Below are 15218 nucleotides of genomic sequence, written 5' to 3' on the forward strand. Positions count from 1 at the left end.
GTTTTGGTGACCCTGAGTGTAAGCTAACAGTTGCGGGCTCTAAGGTTGATATTTTAGTGCCTGTATCAATAAAACATTTGTAAGGTTGTCCTTTAATATTTAGAGAAATTTATTTTTGAGCTTAAGGGTAAAACAGAAAATTTGATGCTTGACTTCCCCCTCAGAATACTTTGCTAATCATACTTTTTTCTTCTTTATTTCTTATCTCATGCTAAAGACTTCCTTCAGAAGGCCTATATTTTTCTCTAGCTGGGGTTCTCAACTCATAGTTAGGGCCCAGTCTCACCTGCATCTGCATCTGGTTGTGATCAGCACATTGGGTTTTTGAACTGGGATACCTTGAAGTTCACCAGTTTTTTTCTTTAGTTTGCCACAAGCCACCATCATTCCTTATGGTATTACACACATTCAGAGGGACTTTTCTTTCTTAATCTTATCTGTCCTGTTTTAAATTTAAATTTATCAGTCTCTGGGTCAGGGGCAGTGGCTCACGCATGTAATTCCAGCACTTGGGAGGCCAAGGCATGTGGATCACTTGAGGTCAGGGGTTCAAGACCAGCCTGGCCAACATGGTGAAACCCCTTCTCTACTAAAAACAGAAAAAATTAGCCAGGCGTGGTGATGTGTGCATGTAATCTCAGTTACTCGGGAGGCTGAGGCAGGAGAATAGCTTGAACCTGGGAGGCGGAGGCTGCAGTGAGGCAAGATCATGCCACTGCACTCCAGCCTAGGCAACAGAGCTAGACTTCATGTCAAAAAAAAAAAAAATTGTCTCTGGAAACTGAATTTGTCTCTGTCTTGTAATTTTGTTTGCTTTCTCTTTTCTTCTCTATTGTTTCAGTTATTTTGTCAGGGAACCTTTAATCTTTTCTAAGAAACCATCAGCAGTGTTATTCCACATTATCTTCTTAACAGCATTTAAAAATATATAAACACGTGATTGATGGATGCCTTGAGAAGTTAAACATGATACTTCCTGCAGAATCTTGGAGCAGTCATTTCTCTAGAGTTTAAGCCCACCTTGTCTCAGTTTGAACATTAGTCTTTTGTGGTTATGGCAAATGTTTGCTTCTAATGCTTACTTACCATTATGTCCATGTTTGAGTTCAAGTTTCAATAAAGATTCCTCAATTTGGAGTCTATATGTGGAGCCCATAACTTTTAGCAAATACAAAAGCACCACATCAGTTTCTACATTGTAATTGCTCACAATATTTAACCCATCTCCTGGCCTATTCGCCCGATTTGCTTGCTTCTTCCTCTGTGTGGACTGTGTGGATATCATTCAAATAACCTATCAAGTGGTTTTTTGGACAATATTTCTTGCTTTGGGAGTGAGTGGAATTTCTCTTTCCTGAATTGAGGAAAAATATGAATTCAGAACAGTTAAATGTAGATTATCCCTTCGTTATATAGAGTTACTTAAGCTAAAGAAACATTTTAATACCATGTAGAAATACTTAACTGGGTCTTAACTGAATCTATGAATATAATACAAATATGAATTTATATATGATGTTGCTAAAGGCACTAAGCTAAAAGCAATTTTAAATCTTGAAGCCTGGGCATGGTGATTCATGCCTGTAAGCCCAGCACTTTGGGAAGCTGAGGTGGAAGAATCCCTTGAGGCCAGGATTTTGAGACCAGCCTGGCCAGCATAGCAAGTCCCCATCTCTTAAAAAAAAAAAAAAAAAAAAAGACTCTCCGTGGCGGCTTGTGCCTGTAGTCCTAGCTGCTCTGGAGGTTGAGGTGGAAGGATCACTTGAGCTAAGGGGTTTGGGGTTACAGTGAGCTATGATTGCACCACTATGCTCTATCCTGGGTGACAGATTGAGACCCTGTCTCAAACAAAAAGAAAAATCTTCTCGAGATGATTACTTTAAATTTTCTTTTGCTATCTTATTTTCTACTTCTGACATTTTTGGACATAATGGTCGCCATGCCTTTATTTGTGAAGTTTTCTATAACTGAACTTAAAAAAAAAAAAAACTTGGTTTATTCCTGTAAGATGACAACAAATAGAAATAAGTTCAAATGTAAGGCTTCTTTTAAAACATGAACAAAAATTCTTTTTTCACATTATTAAATGTATATTTTCTTCCTCAAGGTGACTATAATGAATATAAACAAAATTTCAGTGTCCTTTTAAAAATGTTTTAAATTGTTATACATTTAGAGGAAATACATTAAAATGAATTCAGTATATATGAGAACTGAACATCTATACTTTTTAAACTACAATATCCTTTTTTGGAATGCCAAAGTTTGTTTTTATCCGGTATACTGTAATGAAACACTCGTCATGTTTCAAATTCAGGTTTTTGGTTCAGTGAAACAGTAATTTAAATAAGCAAGGTTTTTTTTTTTTTAATGGGGATTATGTTGATTTTTATAGCTTTTTATTACAAGGAATTCTGAACATGCAGGACTTGAACTTTCTCATGTAGTAGTTCTCAGACTAGAGAAACCTTTCCTGTTTTGTGGCTTGGGTTAGTGTTTAGCAGTATTTTTAGTAACCGTCCTAAGTCAGTAGCTATGTAAGCACTGAGTGAAGATGGAGTCACAGGGCAAACTGGGCTTGCTTCCCACAGGGAGGGCTGGGTTTTGAGCAGGAAGGAAGGCCTGTTCAGCAGTGCCTTGGGTACAACTATGTCTGAGTAGGCAGCCGGTAACACAATGTCTCCCTTGTGCAAAGTAACTCTCTTAGTGAGTGCTCAGATATGTGAGGAAAAAGTATTTGGGTAAGTGAAGAAGCTTGGGGTGTTTCAAAGAGATTCTTTTCTTGTTTTTGTGGTATTTGGATTTAAGGGAGTGTACTGTTTGTTGCTGCAAACTACTGGCTTTGTTTTCAGTGGCATTTTAGACTTTTTGAACAAGCTCTTACTGCAGGCAGATTGAAGCGTCTTACTTTCCGAAAATGTGAGCTTAATTTTAAAAGTGTGATTTGTTTGTGATGAAAAGTTAATTTGTGCTTCTTGAGATCAGTGAAAATTAATTGTAGCAGTCCTTTATAGGAATGAGTTCTCTTAAAAATCTGCTGTTTCCTGTCATTTTCATTCTGAAATCAGAGCCAACTTGTGACAGTGATGAAAACCACCTAAAACTGATTATGAGTGTTTAAAATGTATAATGTTGATTTCAAGGTTAATTTGCCTGTTTTAAAACAGTGTGGCAGTTAATTGTTTACATGACTGTAATGTAAAAGTATTATAATTTACTTCATTTTGAATAATATTAAGTTCAGTTTTCACCAGAAGAACTGGTTATGCTTTTAGAAATCTTGATATTGTGATTAACATAAATGGCTGATATTTTTAAACTATTATTTTTATTTTATTTACAGCATTTAATTATCAAGCTATAAGAGTCAACTTTTATGGAGTATGTACATGTTTATAGTCTTTTGCTTTTGAATCTGTCTAGTGGAGTGTGACAATATGAACCGCTTTGACCGACCAGACAGAAATGTTCGGCAGCCTCAGGAAGGTTTTTGGAAAAGGCCACCCCAGAGGTGGAGTGGACAGGAGCATTACCACCTCAGCCACCCTGACCACTATCATCACCATGGAAAAAGTGACTTGAGCAGGTAAGTACTGTTCTGACTTAGATTTCATTTGCTGTCCTCTGATTTTGAATTATAATTCTCCCTTTCCCAGAACCCTCAAAAAACCTGTTTTTGTCTGGTTTGTTTTTAGAGGCACCAAAAAGCACTTCAAGTTTTATGTGGTACTAATTGGAATAATATGTCTAATTTGTTCTTTTTGGCCCAAATATTTTTTCATTAGTTTTATCTTAAATATAAATACTCTATTTATATCTGCTTTTTGGACTTCAAGTTATGGTATGATTTTCTAGCTGTCATTTGGAAATGATTAAATGTTAACTGTGTTAAATTTCTTAGTTTTTCCAAATAATATTTAAAATTAGTGCCAAGTGATTGGTCTTTTGCTCATGTAATAAGTTAAAATTTAAAAATTCCACAAGTACCATTAAAAACAGAAGAAGGTACTGTTTAGTGCTGAAGGTACTATTTAGTCTTTTCTTTCTCAAAGTAGAGGATAGTCTTTAAATTGGTCAGATCTTATTTTGTAATGAGGCTCGGTAGTCATTCAAACCTGGAATCAAAACCTGACCTGGCGCAGATTAGCTTTGCAAGCTTAGATAATTTATTTAAACCGTCTCTACTTCACTTTACTATCTTTAAGACATAATTAATAATATCTTTCTCTCAGTGTTTGAGAATCAGGGATAAAAGTGCCTAGAGTAGTGTCTAGTTTACAGTAGGCACTCTGTGGAAGTTATTAGTTTTTCCTTTTCACTTTCTTATCTCATTCTACAGGGATTTCAGGTCATTTTGGAGCGCATTTACAATACAAATAGTACAATTGGTTTAAAGAAATAATGGAAGAAAAACATGGTGTTGTGTAGTTCCTAAAGTGAGGGAAAAAATTGATTCTAAGATTCTTTGCAGCAAAAGCAAAGAATAAAATTCGATTTATTACAACATATACAGTACGCATAAGATAAAGGATGTGTTTTTTTCCTGAATTAATTTGTCAGAAAAGTTAAGCAACATTTTCAAACAACTGTGTTCCTTGGATGTCAGCAGTTGTAAGAAAAGAGAGGGTCCCTGGTCAAATTAGTATGAGAATGAGTAGATGATAAACATTTTTTAAATGGTGGACTCAATTGTGCTTTTGTGTATAAATATAGTACTGTGATTTTGCAAAAGGTGGTAAAAGATATAATATGTAGCCATTTTCCAAAACATGATCACAAATCCCTTCTACTTAGTGTATTTTAAGGGACTATGGTGTGGATCATCCACATGAGTGATCCTTACTGAGGAGGGAAAAATGCACAGCATTCTTAGGGGTTGCTAATTTGACTGACTTAGCACAGAACTTCCCAACAATTGGGCTGAGGTACACTGGTTTGTTGTGAATGGTTATAGATTGATCCGTTTATTGAAACTCTCAATCTTTGGGGTGTTGGTGCTGGTTTTGAGACACCTACATCCACCTCAGCAAGTTATGGGATGGGTGGTACAAAAAGAAACCTCCTCCAAGACGAGCCTTACCCCAGCATACCTTAAAACTATTAATTTCTCTCTGTGCCTTAATATTAGAAAGGTTTGGGTATACTAGCCCCAGGGCCTTTTCAATATTGCATGTGCAAAAGTCTTGTTTCCATTCTAAAACTTCCTGAGTATTGCTTCGCTTTCTTCTGTCCCTTAACTCCCATTATTATTGTCATTAGTTATAGGATCGTGCCTTATCCGTAACTCAGGGGTGTTGGGAAGACTGGTGGTTGAGAACTAATACATCCACTCATGTTCTCATCGTAATACTGCTCTGTCTTTTTACCTGGCCTAATCTTCCTCTCTTCTTTTCTGCCCAGACCTCCTTTTTTTCTACACCTTTTGATATGCTATCTGGAATTCTCTCATATCCTAGCAAACTCACATTCTTCATCTCTTCACCTACATTCTCCTAATCATAACTGAAACCTAGCTCTTTCCCAAATATACTACTTCCCCGGTAACATTTTTACATCAAAGATTCTTATTTTCCAGTCACCCTAATACTTCACTGTTTAGAGATGGGGTTTTTGTCCTCATTTCTCATTGTCACTTCTAAAGGAAGTGATTGTAAGTCCCATTTTTTGAGACTTAGGGCATTTGGCTGTATCAACTCTTCTTTACTGGTTCCTACCTGGAGCTTACAAAAGGCTTGGCCCTTATCCCACTTTCCCTCTTTATTATAAGCTTTGCTGCAGTCCTGAGTGGCTGCAGTGTTCATGTACATGAGTCATTTAACCCTCTGTTTGCTTAGTCCTGTAGGACAGTGGTCTCCAACCTTTTTGGCACCAAGGACCAGTCTCCTGGAAGACAAATTTTCCACAGGCCATGGGTGGGAGGTTGGGGGATGGTTTTGGGATTGGGATGAAACTCTTCCACCTCAAATCATCAGGCATTAGTTAGATTCTCATAAGGGGTCTTCAAACTAGATCCCTTGCACGCGCAGCTCACAATAGGGTTCGTGCTCCTATGAGAATCTAATGCTGCCGCTGATACGACAGGAGGTGGAACTCCTGTCAGATAAGCAGGAATGCTTACATGCATGCCCTCTGCTTACCTCCTGCTGTGTGGCCTGGCTCCTAACAGACCACAGACTGGTACTGGTCCCTGGTTAGGGGCTTGGGCACCCCAGCTGTGGGATTTTCTATATACAAGATATGTTATCTGCAAATAGTTTTTACCCTTTCCATTTTGGATAAAAATTTCTTTTTATCTTTTGCATAATTGCTATGGCTACAACCTCTGTTGAGTAGAAGTGGTGAAAGCCAATAGGTGTGTCTTGTTTCTGATATTGGGGGAAAATAAATATTTTAAATATTTTATTGTTAATGTGATGTTAGCTGTGGATTTTAAAAGAGACTTTCTATCAGTTTGAAGTTCCCTTCCATTCATGGATAGTTGAGTGTTTTTATCATGAAAGGGTGTTGGATTTTGTCAATTACTTTTTCTGTGTCTATGGAGATCATCTTTTTTTTCCGCTTTCATTCTACTAATGTGGAGTAATACATTGACTGTTTTTCAGATGTTGAACCAACCTTGCATTTCTTGGCAAACGTCCACTTGGTCATGGTATATAATTCTTTGGTATGTTGCGTGTTGTGTTGGTATGTTGTATGATTCAGTTTGCTAGTATTTTGTTGAAGATTTTTTTTGTGTGTGTGTGTGTGTGTATATATATATATATACTTAAGAAATACTGGTCTGTAGTTTTGTTTTGTTTTTCTTCTTGAGATATCCTTGTCTTGTTTTGATATCAGGACCACACAGATTGAATTGGGAAGTATTCCTTTCACTTCTACTTTTGGGAAGAGTTTGTGAAGGATTTTTGTGAATTCTTCTTTGAATGTTTTGTAGTATTGACCAGTGGAGTTATTTGGGCCTGGGCTTTTCTTTGTGGCAGTTTTTTGGATTGCTAATTTAATTTTTATAGATATTCTGTAGATGTCTTTTTGGTCTTGTTGGTTTATAATGTTGCTTAAATCTTCTGCTTCTCATATATCTCTAATTGTTCTGTCCATTATTGAAAGTGAGGTGTTCAAGTCTCCAACTTCACTATATATTGTAGGGAAGGTGTGTTAGCAATAAATTCTCTGTTTTTGTTTATCTGGAAATGTCTTAATTTCTCTTTTATTTTGAAGGATAGTTTTGCCAGATGTAGACTTCTTGGTTGGCAGTGTTCCTTGTACTATTTCAACTCCCATGCTTTCTGATGAGAAATCGGCTCTTAATGTTACTGAGCGTGTCTTCCACATGATGAGTCCCCCCGCCCTGCCACCCCCCCCCCCAGCTTTTTTTCTGCATTAAGGATTTTCACTTTTTCTTTGGCTTTCAACAGTTAAATTATAATGCGCCTCTCTTTTAGTTTATCATATCTGTAGTTTGTTGAGCCTCCTAGATATACAGATTAATGTTTTTCATCAAATTTGGGACATGTTTGGTCATTAGTTACGTTCTTTCTGCCCCTCCCCACTTCGCTCTGGCCACTTAACTAAGGGAATGTATGAGCATCATTCCTTGCTTGTCACAAAAAATTTGAAAAAAAAAAAAATACAAATAATGTGAAAACTACTTAAATCAGATTTCTCCCTGGCCAGGATTTGTTGTTGTGTTTTTTTGTGGTTGTTTACTGACTTTTCTAGACAGATTCTGTAAAAAGTCTGTATTTTAAAAAAATATTTGACGTCTTTGCTTGGTTTGATTAGTGGTCAGCTAATGGTTGGATGGAGATTTCACTGAATGCCTTGAACTAGTAAGTCTCCCAGCCTCCACCAGGGGGCTCTGTGTGTTTGCTTAGGCACACCTGCAGTCCCTGTAAGTAGTTTGCAGCTTAGGCACACCTGCAGTCCTGTAAGTAGTTTGCAGCTCTGCCTTGGCCTTCACTTCCTGCTTGTTCAGAGTTTCAAAGTCAGCCAAAGGTGGAAGATTAGGGGATTCTCTAGTATTTCCTTGGCATGTACATACACAGCCTATACATGTATATGTTCTTCTCTATTCCCAAGACTATATTGGAGCATTTCAAAGCCTCTTGTGGACATTTCTTTCCTCAGGTTTTCCTTTTATGATTTTTGGTCAGCTTCTTGTTTGTCCCAATTGATATTGCCATTTCAGGCAGCTGAGATTTTAAGCAGTGCCTAAAGATTTATTCCCTAGGGATAAGGGAATTACCGAACAAGCTTTGAATCAGCTCAAACCAACTCCTGAGAATGGGCTTTTTCTAGGGAGCGGCCAGGGAGATCAAATCATAGCAGTTCTTTGGGAGTGGTGCTTTTTGGAGAGTTCTAAACCCATTTTGTCCCCCAATCTCTAGTGACTGCTGGATTTCACAGCTGCCATGCTTGTTGTAATGCTTTTGGTTCTCAAGCTACCACAAAGGTAAGGAGATGGGTGTGGCTATTGGATAAATTAAAATGCCACAGAGCTTGCTGTTTCTTTGAGATTCAGCAGTTTTTATTGATTAAATGCTCCTTAGTTGTTGCAAGCATTTGGCTGATTTCTAGAGTTCTGAAAAAGTTGATTTTGACAAATTTGCCAGTGTTCTTAGTGCTTTAATGGAGGAATGGAGTTTTAGAAATCTCTGTTATTCTGGCAGTGTTTCTCTTCATTTGTCATGCTTTATTTTTCTTTCTTTCCTTTTAACTAATAGATTTTATTTTTTAGAGCAGCTTTGGGTTTACAGAAAAATTGAGCAAAAATAGAGTTCTCATATGCTTTCTCACCTTCCATTAGATACAGTTTCTCCTATGATTAACATCTTGCATGATTGTATTATAATTGATGAGTCAATATTGATATTTTATTATTAACTCAAATTCATAGTTTATATTAGGGTTCACTCTGTTTTGTATATCCTATGGGCCTTGACAAATGTATAATGCCATACCATTACAGTATCATACAGAATAGTTTCACTACCCTTCAAATTCTGTGTGTTCCACTTATTCATCCCTCCCTTCTTTTCCTGAACTCCTGGTAAATACTGATCTTTTTGCTGTTTCTACAGTTTTGCCTTTTCCAGAATGCCAGAGAGCTATAATCAGATAGTAGATAGTCTTTTCAGATTGGCTTCTTTCACTTACCAAAATACATGTAAGGTTCCTCTATATATTTTTGTGGCTTGATATCTCATTAAAAAAAAAAAAATTAGCCAGGTGCAGTGGCTCATGCCTGCAGTCTCAGCACTTTGAGAGGCCAAGGCAGGAGGATAGCTTGAGTTCAGGAGTTCAGGAACAGCCTGGGCACATATTGAGTCCTCGTCTTGACAAAAAAATCAAAAAAATTAGCTGGGCGTGGTGGCACGTGTCTATAGTCCCATCTACTTGGGAGGCTGAGGTGGGGGGATCACTTGAGCCCAGGAGGTTGAGGCTGCAGTGAGCCGAGATCACCCCACTCTCCAGCCTGGACAACAGAGAGAGACCCTGTCTCAAAAAAACATTACTGAAAAATATTTCGTTGTATGGCTGTACTACAGTTTGTTTATTCATTTACTTACTGAAAAACATCTTGGTTGCTTCCAAGTTTTAACAATTATTAATAAAACTGCTATAAACATTTATATACAGATTTTTGCACGGGCATACATTTTTCACCTCATTTTGGTAAATATCAAGGAGCACTATTGCTGGGTCATATGGGAAGCATATGTTTAATTTGGTAGGAAACTGCTAAACTGTCTTCCAAAGTTGCTTTACCCTTTTGCGTTTCCACCAGCAATGAATGAGAGCTTCTGTTGCTGCTCCATATCCTCATCAGCATTTGGTACTATGCTTTGGACATTAACTATTAGGTATGTAGTGGTATTTCAATGTTGTTTTAATTTGCAGTTCCCTAATGATAAATGATGTTGAACATTTTCTCACATGCTTATTTGCCATCTGTATATCTTCTTTGGTGATGTGTCTGTTCAGATCTTTGCTCATTTTTATTTTATTTTTTATCATTTCAACTTTTACTTTAGATTCAGTGGGTACATATGCAGGTTTGTGTCACATATACATGGATATATTATGTGATACTCAGGTTTGGGATACAGATGATCCCATCACCCAGGTAGTGAGCATAGTACCCAAAAATTTTTCAGCCCTTGCTCCTCTTTCCCTCCCCTGTCTAGTAGTCCCCAGCGTCTGTGTTACCATTGTTATGTCTGTGAGTACAATGTTTAGCTCCCACTTATAAGTGAGAACATGTGGTATTTGGTTTTCTCTTCCAGCGTTAATTCACTTAGAATAATGGCCTCTAGCTATTTGCCCATTTTAAAATTGGGTTGTTTATTCTCTTGTTGAGTTTTAAGAGTTCTTTGTATATTTTAGATACCAATCCTTTATCAGATATATGTTTTGCAAATAATTTCTTCCAGTCGGTGGCTTATTCTCTTGATAGTACTTTTTGCAGGACAGATTTTCAAAAATTTTTAACATTTTCAACATCCATTTTTTCTTTCTTGGGTTGCACTTTTCATATTATATCCAAAAAACTCATTGCCAAATCCAAGGTCACCTGGATTTTCTCCCTTTTCATATTATAGGAATTTTATAGTTTCGCATTTTGCATTTAGGCCTTTGATCCATTTTGACTTAATTTTTGTGAAAGATTTAAAGTCATTCTTTTTGTTTGTAGATGTCCAGTTCTAGTCTCATTTGTTGAAAAGACTATCTTTTATACTCTGTTTTGAATTGCCTTTGCTCCTTTGTCAAAGATCAATTGACTGTGTATATGTGGGTCTATTTCTGAGCTCTCTATTGTATTCAGTTGATATGTCGGTTCTTTTGCCAATACCACACATGCCATTTTGATGACTGTAGCTTTGTATAGTAAGTCTTGAAGTTGAGTAGTGTTAGGCCTTCGACTTTCTTCTTCTTCAATATTGTTTCGGATGTTTTGGGTCTTTTGCCTGTTCTAATAAAGAATTTAGAATCACCTTGCCAATATCCTCAAAATAACTTGCTGAAATTTTGATTGGGATTGTCTTAAAATGTTACCACAAACATAAAAATACGTACATTTAACTTTTAGTAAAAAGTTTTTATTAATGGTGATGAAACACTAATGATTTTATGAAATCAAAACTGTGACTCAGGTTACATAAGAAATGAAGAAGAAAAATCTCCCCACCCCACACACTACACACACACACACACAGACACACACACAAGTATACACACACAGATATACAAACATCTGCACTTGCCAGTCTAACCTATAAATCATAAACTTTTAGATTAGCAGGAAATCACACATCTTAGTAATCAAGAAGTTCTGTTGGGAGTGGGAAGAATAAAGTTATTTGTAAGTATATGGGTATAGCCATAGAATTTGGAGAAATTCCTTTAAAACTGCATTAAATAATTATGCAACAATGATTTGTATGCTTGTGGGTTTAATATCAGGTTCTGCTACTGTATGTGAATTCAGTTTAAGTGGGTAAAGACAGTTATCTCTTCAAGATTCTTTTCTCTAGTTTGCATCTTTTTTTTTTATCTTGTTGATTTTATTGGCAGCACTTAAAGAGCAAGGTTAGATAATATTGGAGACAGTGGGCTTTCATTCTCATGCCTTTGAAACCACTGAACTCATTTTTGCCTTCACCCATATCTCTAATGGTTCATTTCTTCATATTTACCTGCCTGCCTGGGCTATGATCGGCCACATAAGATCTCACTTCACTAACACATGGCTACTAGCATTCTAGTGTGTTCATGCCACAGCAGCTTTGCAGTCTTCATGTTGCTTTCACTACCGGAGTTTCTGTTAGAAATTCATGAATGTTAAAATTTATACAGAAGTACAAATGTATCAACTTAATGTGGGGGATTATGGCCAGTAATTCCCCCTTCATCTCTTATTTTTTATTACCCTTCTTACACATTTGCCCCTGGATTTGTGTCTTTAGTCTTAGAAAGTGATTTTACCTCCCATTCTGAGATTTATTTTTTAATGTGGAAACTGCATCATCTTCTCAGAATCTGAAATCTCAAATTCTGAGATTAAAATCTTCATTATCTTTCTGTCCTGTGTTCCCGCTCCCTCCTATCTTCATAGTCTCCTTTTATTTTCTGAAAATAATCCCTGTTATATATTTGCTTTCTGTTCCATCTTTCCCTCTTTCTGTCTCTTAGATTTCTCTGTTATATTGATTTTTTTTTTCCCCAGAAAACTTCATGTGTTTCTCCCAGTGGGATTTTATGTCACTTTTAATTTATTGTCAGATGGTTTAGCAACAAATACATAGATGCAAAGCAAATGTGTCAATATTTTAACAGTTGGTAAATATAGATGAAGGGTATATTGTTGTTCATTGTAGTATTCTTTTGATACTTCTATTTGAAGAAATGTTTCAAGATAAAGAGGTTGGAAACTTAATAATAATATTATAGTAAGTCATTTTTATTTAATATTTACTATATGTTATGTATTAGTCCAAGCACTTTAACATATATTACCTCATTTAAGTCTTATACTAACCTAAGGAGACAAGTATTGTTATTTTGCCCATTTTATAGATTAGGAAATGAAGCATAGAGGGATTTGGTAACTTGCCCTGTGTGTTGTGTGGCTAGTAAGTGGCAGCTGAATTTGGACTCAAATCATCTATGCAGATAATATTAAAATGAATAAGATATGGCTCTGTTTTCAAAGGGCTTACAATCCAATTAGAGTTGAAAAGTATATAGGTTTCTTTAGTTTATGCTGTGAAACAAATTAAGGATCATAAAATGATAGTTTTATCTAGTTGAGGGGATCAGGAAGGGCTTCTGAAGTAGCATTTCAGTACTAAGCGAAAATACAGGGTTAATTTTGAATCTCATGGTGGAGGTATTTGAAATGCAACCTAAGGCATATAAACTTTGTTCAATGAGCAGTAGAGAACATTGAGAGTTAAAGAAACTATGGCCCAAAGATAATAAATATTTTCAACAGCTAGTTACTGTCAGATAGGATTTAAACCTAAATCTGAGGTGAGAGGTGGCTATTGTGGCTTTTCTAGATGTCAGTTCTTTGTTTCAGTTAGTGAACAAGACTTGTTGACTCTTCCTTAAAACATTTTAAATTTATTAGTTCCATGCATTTGGATCACATTTATGTCAATATATGTCCATATTCCATACCTGATTCTCATGGCGTAGCCTGCAGACCAGTCTCCTTCAGTGTATTCCCTTTCTAATGCTCTCTCACTTGGCAAAATAAGAAGTACCTTTTAATTTGATTATTAGCTATTCAGATTATAGTTCTAAAGCAGTGCTTTTGTCATGTGACAGCTACAGAATTTTAGAATCTTGGAGATATAAGCTTTTAAAAAAAATTCTAGTGGGTAAAATACATGTTCCTTACCCGTTCAGTGCAAAAAAAAAACAAGAACAACAAAAAAATAAATAAACTAAAAAACCAAAAACTCAGATGCAAAGGAAAAGAGTACACAGTTCATTCCTTCATAGAGTTTGTAATTTGGCCTGAATTGCAAACAAAGTATACTGTAATAAATACTATAATGGGACACAGTACAGGTCGCTATAAAAACACCTGTGGAAGTGCCAAGTCCTACCTTAGGGGATTTAAGGAAGTGTTCTCTGAAGTAGTGTCAGCTGATTTAAGATGAAGAGGAATTATCTAGATCAAGTGTGCACAGTGGAGGGCAGAATGGAGAGACTGACAAAGACTACTCAGAGGTTGTGGGTTTGGAGATGAGATTGTAGGATGCTTTGGGAATCTCAGGTAATTAGGTATGAATTAAGAAGTCACTCTGGGCCCGGCGCCGTGGCCGACGCCTGTAATCCCACCACTTTGGGAGGCCGAGGCGGGCGAATCACGAGGTCAGGAGATCGAGACCACCCTGTGAATGGTGAAACCCCCGTCTCTACTAAAAATACAAAAAATTAGCCGAGTGTGGTGGCGTTACTTGTAGTCCCAGCTACTCGGGAGGCTGAGGCAGGAGAATGGCGTGAACCCGGGAGGCGGAGCTTGCAGTGAGCCGAGATCACGCCACTGCACTCCAGCCTGGGCGACAGAGCGAGACTCCGTCTCAAAAAAAAAAAAAAAAAAGCCGGGCGCGGTGTCTCAAGCCTGTCATCCCAGCACTTTGGGAGGCCGAGGCGGGCGGATCACGAGGTCAGGAAATCGAGACCATCCTGGCTAACACGGTAAAACCCTGTCTGTACTAAAAATACAAAAAAATTAGCCAGGCGTGCTGGCGGGCGCCTGTAGTCCCAGCTACTTGGGAGACTGAGGCAGAGGAATGGCGTGAATCCCCGAGGCGGAGCTTGCAGTGAGCCGAGATCGCGCCACTGCACTCTAGCCTGGGGGACAGAGCGAGACTCCGTCTCAAAAAAAAAAAAAAAAAAAAAAAAAAAGGAAGTCACTAGTCACTGCGGGAGGCAGGTGTGTTGAGGGAAGAAGTTGAAGAATAAGTAGGATTCAGGCTGTCTGTGGCATCATAAGATCAACAGTTTGTAAATTTCTAAAAATCTTTTTCTTGGGTTAAAAGAAAGTTGGGCCTGAAGTACTTAATGAGAAGTAGTTTCAGAGAAAAATAATCTTGTAAAAATCGACCTCATACTGAATATTTGAGAATTCAGAGATGTGGGAATATTTGTTAAAAGCTAGAAAATTTGGTAGAAACCATATTTCTACGTTTTCAATATGGTTGAAATTTAATGCATTGGAATTTTTGCACATTTAATGCATTATGAATTTAATTTTAATCTTGATTTTAAAATAGCCATTATATTGGAGATAATATTTTTTCAATGTCTTATTTCTTGAAATTTTGCTAGAAGTTCAAGACCAGCCTAAGCAACCCGTCTCTACTTACTAACTAGCCAACCAAATACACACACACACACACACACACACACACACACACACACACAGAGAGAGAGAGAGAGAGAGAGACAGCGAGTGCGATTTCACATATATTAGAAGTTCTCGGCCGGGCATGGTGGCTCACACCTGTAATCCCAGAACTTTGGCAGGCCAAGGCGGGTGGATCACCTGAGGTCAGAAGTTCAAGACCAGCCTGGCCAACATGGTGAAACCCCCTCTCTACAAAAATACAAAAATTAGGCATGATGGTGGGTGCCTGTAATCCCAGCTATTCGGGAGGTTGAGGCAGGAGAATCGCTTGAACTCCGGAGGCAGAGGTTACAAT

General features: G+C 37.3%; 1 protein-coding gene across 16 annotated transcripts in view; it reads left to right on the forward strand.

The window, feature by feature from the left end:
• The window catches only part of CCSER2 (coiled-coil serine rich protein 2), a 186123-nt gene that overhangs the window by 93739 nt on the left and 77166 nt on the right, over window positions 1-15218 (forward strand). For 14 of the 16 annotated variants that reach the window (XM_016918773.4, XM_016918774.4, XM_001155270.5 and 11 more), the window contains one exon: window positions 3424-3586. In XM_016918773.4, coding sequence (XP_016774262.1) covers window positions 3424-3586 — 163 coding nt within the window. Of the gene's footprint in view, window positions 1-2624; window positions 2742-3423; window positions 3587-15218 lie in introns of those variants that run through there. The other 2 variants (XM_063781952.1, XM_063781957.1) reach the window with 2 other exon arrangements.

The sequence above is a fragment of the Pan troglodytes genome, chromosome 8, assembly GCF_028858775.2.
Source record: "Pan troglodytes isolate AG18354 chromosome 8, NHGRI_mPanTro3-v2.0_pri, whole genome shotgun sequence".
Taxonomy (NCBI): Eukaryota; Metazoa; Chordata; class Mammalia; order Primates; family Hominidae; genus Pan; species Pan troglodytes.